The sequence below is a fragment of the Curcuma longa genome, chromosome 12, assembly GCF_044706935.1.
Source record: "Curcuma longa cultivar G26 ecotype Majalengka, Jawa Barat chromosome 12, ITB_CL_G26_1.1, whole genome shotgun sequence".
Taxonomy (NCBI): domain Eukaryota; kingdom Viridiplantae; phylum Streptophyta; class Magnoliopsida; order Zingiberales; family Zingiberaceae; genus Curcuma; species Curcuma longa.
Window position 1 is genome coordinate 8902655 of NC_133872.1, and position 6589 is coordinate 8909243.

A 6589-nucleotide genomic window follows, 5' to 3' on the forward strand; every position below is an offset into this window, starting at 1 on the left:
AATAATTGAATAGATGGTGAAATTTATAAATAATAAATAATGAAGATTAATATTTAAAAAATAATAAAAGAGATATTTATTATAAATACAATGAATTTATTAGGGTTCGGAAACTCAATATAAATGCCGTAAATGATCCGACCCACCCTGCGAATCAAACACTGCGGCGGCATTCTTTCTCTCCAGCGTCCCAACTGAGAAGATGGAAGCAGAAGGATCAGCAGAGTGGACGATGGTGAGTTTAAAACTCCATACCCTCCGGTGCGGTCTGTGCAACGGCCGTCTCGCCGTACCTGTCTACCAGGTTATTCCGTTTATAATTACTCGCCCTTCTTCCCGATCAGTTCAATCGTCGTTGTCATAACCTCCTCCTTCTTTGTGTAGTTGATAATGGATACATTCGCTGTCTGCCATAACTGCCAAAATACACTCACACCGAGCCCCTCTTTAACGCCGGGATATATCCGAAACCGCTCTCTAGAAAAGGTGATAGAGTCTTTATTCATCCCCTGTTCTCATTCCGCCCACGGATGCAACCAGTACCTTCCTTACCTCGGATCTTCCATTGCAAACCACGAGAAGGAATGCAACTATGCGCCTCGCCCTTGCTTAGTCAAGGAATGCTCGTTCCAAGCACCGAATGGAGCCATGGTACAGCACCTCACGGCTGAGCACCGCATCAAGATCTACAACATCAGCTATGAGATTCCGCTGCAAGTCTCCATCGACCCGGAGGAGCCATTGCTAGTGCTCAGAGCGAGCGACGACGGTGTCGACTTCGTGCTGTTTGAGCCTTTCGAAAACTGTTCAGACCATTGCAGCTTCTCAGTGGTGTGTTGCAGCCAATCTCGCCCTTCCAGGAAGATATTCAGTAAGCTGGAACTGGTAGCGATGTTGGACGAGGGAATGGAGATTTCGGTTAGGGCTCCCGTCGAACAATGGGACGGATTATTTTGGACAACAGCCTACCTTGTCGTTCCCCCTTACTTCTACGGTCCAGATGGAAAGATCGACCTGAAAGTTTCTATGCACGTCGAGGATTAATCCTTCTCCTGTCCTGTCCTGTTTTGCTGTGATGTCATATATTTTGCGTCTTCCTTGTCGTCCCCCTTACTTCTACGGTGGGGATGGAAAGGAAGTTTATATGCACGTCGAGGATTAATCCTTCTCCTGTCCTATCATGTTTGTTTTGATGTGATGTCCTGTATTTTGCGTTTCTTGTGATAAAAAATATGACTTTTGTGCATCAGGATTCGCGCCATCTATCTACCAGAGGAATATACGATCTCTTACTATCCTTTTTTTTAATGTAATGATTATTTAAGAATAATTCAAAACATCTTTTGCAACTTTTCACGTTGTTGTTCGAAAATAATCGTTAAGAAAGAAATTTAAATATTAAAAAAAATTGAGATTGATGTTTGTAAAATATGAATAATCTTTTATATGAATAATCTTTTATAAAATTAATTTTTAAAATATTAATATTTGTTTACAAAATATTTAGAGATATGGATATGAATAATTTTTTATAAAATTAATTTTTAAATATTAACGTTTATTTAGAAAATATTTAGAGATATAAGATTTTGTTTCGATATATACATTTTAATTATTCATGTTTTTCAAACTAAACGATTTGTTTAAGAAATATTTTAAAATATTTTTTTAATATTAAAAATGGTTTTGTATAATACGTGGAGATAATAAATTTCCACCACATCAATAATGTAATAATAAAGATAGTAACAGTACACTTTTAATACACTTAATCCAAATAATTTCTTAGTAAAAAAAAATGATGCTATTCTTCCAAAGAACAAAGCACAGAACTCACGTCAAAAGAATTAATTATCAAAGAAAATTGAGGAGAGCGTGAATTTTAAATAAATTCTTACTTTGTTTTAATAGTTTTCAGTTTGAATCTTCTATTAGTTAACTGATTAACAAATTAACTGTTTATTATTCATCAATCAATTAATCTTCAAATCTTATATGTATCATATAATTACAGAAATATAATTGATCTTTTCATCTTTTATCTCTATTTGAATTGGTCATTTGTTTCATCCCTACATTCCTCTGTGGGCAATGATTTTTATAGTGATCCATCTTTTGATACTTGAAGCATATAATGTGCTCTTTTCCTTTTCAGATTTCCAACATCAATTCCTCCTTGGTCATCGATTATGCAGATTGAGTCTTATAAATAGCACGTCTATTTTTATAATGTCCTCTTTTCTTACACTTAAGATATATTATATAAAATTTAAAATTAAAATTAACACTTTTACTTTTTGTGTTTTCGTTAAGATTGTCCTCCTCAATCTCTTGGCAAAATTGACTCTAGTTCAGTTTGGTCTTCAAGTTGATCCTCCCTAAGTCTATCCTCTAGTCTTGAAGGTTCCTCGTGGAACTCGATTAGCTGAGTCCATAGATCGTGTGCACTTTTGTATTTTCCTGACCTACACACAATATTATTAGGCAAAATTTCTAACATTAAGTTTGACTCTGATTTAGCCGATGGTTTCTTCAATACCACCTTATTGTCGAAGTTGTCCATCAACACGAAACTCCCCATTGCCTTCCTCCAAAGGTTGAATCCCTCTATTTCGTATGGTGGAGGATCATAGATGTTTCGACCGAGCTTCTCTTCGTTCTTCATTTTATCTAGTATGTTCCTTTGATGGTTAGTACAATCAAGAGTCTGTCTATTTTTTATACCAATTATAGGTCCAAATAGAACGATAGAAGTGTAGGATCACTATGACGCTAGAGGGGGTACTTATTAACATTGTTCTTTCTTTATGCTTGCCTTTTTATTTATATAATCTCCATAACATTGACACAAGAATGCCTTGTATATAAATAATAAAAAAATTGCCTTACAAGAATATGCAAGAGAAAAGAAAACTCTTATTTACATGATTGAATGTGCTATTCACCCTCCTCCTAAATTGCCATATCATCAAAGTGATCCTAACAAGGGATTGATTGCTTCTAAAGAGAATAAAAAAAGACATGGGATTATCTTAAATTATCTACTATATAGTCTCAAACAACAAGAGGGCTTGCCTAATATGACCGAGGATGGTCATGAAAAGTGAGCAATGATTCAACACGAGAAAGTCTAGCCTTAAAAAAATGTGAATCCGTCACCTCAGCGATCTCCTAGAATTGGCCCTACAAATATAAAGGGAGGTAAATTTTGGTATACATACAGAAGGCGCATGGTAGGGGTGAATTCCAAATTGTGAGTTCCTGTGAGATTCCGCCCCTAACTGTAATCAGAAATATCATGCGTCCATTGCGTTACACCTTAGGGGCAGGAAAGTCTAGCCTTAAGGCTTACTTGCTCGACTACCAAGGTAAATCAGAAAGCGCTCGTAGTAGCCCATCCAAATAGCTCATTTTTCCTGATCTGCTACTCATTGAAGGAAAATCACCCCTACAATATACAACAACTGAGTCTTGAAGCTAAGATTTCTGAGATCCATCGGAGGACCCTAAACCCTAAGGGTGCGTTTGGTTGGGGGTCCCTTTTGGAGAAAATCATCTCTTTATTTGAAAAATCCTAATTTGAGCATCAAAGTGGTCTATGAAAACTTCCTGACGCTAGTCTAACCTCTCGTCTGAGTATATTTCAGATCTCTCTACCAACTAGAGCAAGAGTTCGCGTTCGTCGGATCACTTATTGATTGATGACTTCACCATCCACGACATCTAACCAGAACAGTCTACATCGCGATGACAATGGTGGCAAATGTAACATGCTTCTTGCTATCTCAATGGTCCAATTCTTTAACTAACAACATATATAATTACTTCAACAAAGGCATCAATCTTACAAGTACCAGTCCAGCATTTCTTGCCATCAAACACACCTGTGTGGATCACCGCGGATAGAATGAGCTGGTGGATACACTAGCAATGGAGTATGGAGATGGATGGCATTCTACATCTTTCGTCTCGTCGAGCTCCATTGTCGTCTCGTCGGTGAAAGGTGGCTTGGTTGGCGCAGGAAGTTCACTGTCAGTGCTCAACATCCGCAAAGCAGATGCTACTGATGGCCTAAGTGAAGGACTCTCTTGAGTGCATAAAAGTCCCACATGGAACACCCTCACTATTTCCTCCTTCACTGTGTCAACATCTTGATAATTGTCGAGGCGAATATTCGGATCGATCATCTGCTCAATCGTTCCCGATTGAAAATGCTTCCATGCCTACTCGATGAGCAACGAAAAGACCAAATATTTAGTGCATAAACTGAACATGGTAACACAAATGATGTTCATTCGAGCTTCATTTGTTCGCAGCTGTGCTTACTTGAGTAAGAAGACTCTCTGATGAATCGGAAAAACATTCATAAATCTTGCTCCGGTTGTTAGATTTGCCGATCACTAGCTCAATCATAAGCACTCCAAAACTGAAGACATCTGCCTTCTCTGTCAGTTGTCCGCGAGCTAAGTATTCTGGAGCCATGTAGCCTGTCAAGATGTAAATTCTTATCAAACGGGTAAATAAATCGGCGAATACAATCGCAATGAGTTGTTTTGCTCATCTGAACTTCTACTTGAAATAGAGAAGGTTACTCACAGTGTTCCTGCTACTGCAGTGCTTATATGACTCTTGTCGTCTTGGAATGTTCTTGCTAGTCCAAAATCAGCAATTTTCGGTCGAAATTTTATGTCTAGTAGGATGTTGCTTGCTTTGATATCCCTATGGATTATTTTCATCTTCGAGTTCTGATGCAGATAAGAAAGACCTTCAGCCGTGCCGGTAATGATGCCCAACCTCGTTTGCCAATTTAATTCCTTGCCCCTCTCAGGATCTGATAAAGTTATGCAGAATACAAAACCTTTACGACATAGAAAAGATTTAGTACAATAACCTTCAATATATCGAATTGATCTTATACCAAATAAGAAACCGTCGAGACTCTTGTTTGGGAGGAACTCATAAACAAGAAGGCTTTCAGGTCCCGAGCAACTGCAACCCAACAACCTAGCAAGGTTCTTATGCTCCACACTGTTAATTATGTTGACTTCATTGAAGAAATCTGCGACGCGGTGCTTATTGTTGAAGAACAGCCTCTTCACAGCAATTTCTCGTCCGTCAACCAAAGTTCCCTATCAGCAAGTTGCAAGTTCATCAAACATTAGAACCACAACCTAATGCTTTGGTCTTACATATTTGCACAATTCTGTAAGTTGCATTGGCATGAGAGGCTTGTCGATCCAAAATATGAAAAACAGAAATGGTTTCTCACCTTGTAGACTGTTCCGAAACCTCCTTGCCCGAGTTTGTTGGAATCAGAAAAGCCTCCTGTAGCTTTCTCAAGTGTCGAATACTTGAAGTTCAAACTATGATTGTATAAGCCTGGTTCGATGCTTACTGAATTATTCAAACCTGAGAATACGAATTCGTACACAACAGAGACCTTAGATGCGAAAAAGAGAAGACGAAAAGCAATAAGCATTCTATTATAGAGATTTTATGATGAGTTTACAAGACTTCTAGTTGTTCAGATGATCTGGTTGGCTTTACGATACGAAATGGAACAACAATAAGCAAGTAATTGGGTGTGCATTATATGAATATAGAAGTAGCATCATTTACCTCTCTTCTTCTTTAGTTTCCTTTGCTTCCACACCCTTACCGCAACCGTAATCCCGACGACAACAACTATGAGAGCACTACCAACGGCAACAACCATAGCTATGATGCTCCCTGCCAAATACCACACGATAGCACATAGCAATGACACATAAGACATCAAGAAACCAGCTGAACAAAAATTTCAATAGATTCAAGAACTCATGTAGCATACTTTGATGGCTTCTGCTCGCATCTGGATTAAGGAAATTTGTGTCGGAATATCTCAAGAAACAGCCTGTGTTGAGCACACGGCCTTCCGACCAAGGTAAGCATTGAACTGCTGAAGCTGATGCATTCTCTAGACAGGCCTTGCAAGTGGACTCATTCAGTGTCCTCCAACAATTAGCCAAAACATACGCTGAGCGATTGAGCCCTCAGTTTCAGGAACTGAAATTTTCGCATAGCCACCATTTCCAGGAGCTTTATTTACTGCCTTCAGCAAACCTTGCTGGGTTGCCTGTCAAAAGCTCTACCCATTTACTAGTTTTATTTCCACATATTGTTCTGTCTTCGGGACCGATATACTCCGAAAAGAAGCTATAATTCTCAGACCTCATAAAGCAACCATTGAGATAGATGCGTCCGCCAGTATTGGGAAAGCACTTGGGAAGAACAGTTCGAGCCTCGGCATAACATAAAACACAGTCCAGAGAGGAGAGGTCACCATAGCATTGGCTTAGTCCATAGTTTGCATCTCACTGAGAAACCCACCGTCGCCTTGCCAAACCGTCTGTTCGGATCTGGCTGGCAATGCTATCATTACAGCAAGGAAGTTCGGAACATATGCCATTGAATTGTGTTCCAATTGGCTCGAACAAGTGACTTCCACTGTTTGAGATCTTGGATTCCCTTTGGCATGCCCACAGAGAGGGAAAGGAGCGATAGATGGACAATTGACACAATTCCACCCATTGAATAGGTTGTAAGCTTC

The 6589-nt window shown here is 39.0% G+C and overlaps 1 protein-coding gene and 1 pseudogene across 1 annotated transcript; one reads left to right on the plus strand and one right to left on the minus strand.

Moving 5' to 3' along the window:
• Positions 1–202: 202 nt before the first annotated feature.
• On the plus strand, positions 203–1044 carry LOC141842853 (E3 ubiquitin-protein ligase SINA-like 10). The gene is made up of 2 exons (XM_074730843.1): positions 203–304; positions 385–1044. Exons 1-2 carry the CDS (start codon positions 203–205, stop codon positions 1042–1044), a joined length of 762 nt encoding a protein of 253 aa, XP_074586944.1.
• Positions 1045–3764: 2720 nt separating this feature from the next.
• On the minus strand, positions 3765–6570 carry LOC141843164 (cysteine-rich receptor-like protein kinase 2; annotated as a pseudogene).
• Between the last annotated feature and the right edge of the window lie 19 nt (positions 6571–6589).

Excerpts from the sequence above, each read along its gene's own strand:
- LOC141842853 (XM_074730843.1), top strand. The coding sequence starts at position 203 with ATGGAAGCAGAAGGATCAGCAGAGTGGACGATGGTGAGTTTAAAACTC. Across the intron at positions 305-384 it reads TCGCCGTACCTGTCTACCAG|TTGATAATGGATACATTCGC; the intron begins GTTATTCCGTTT and ends TTCTTTGTGTAG.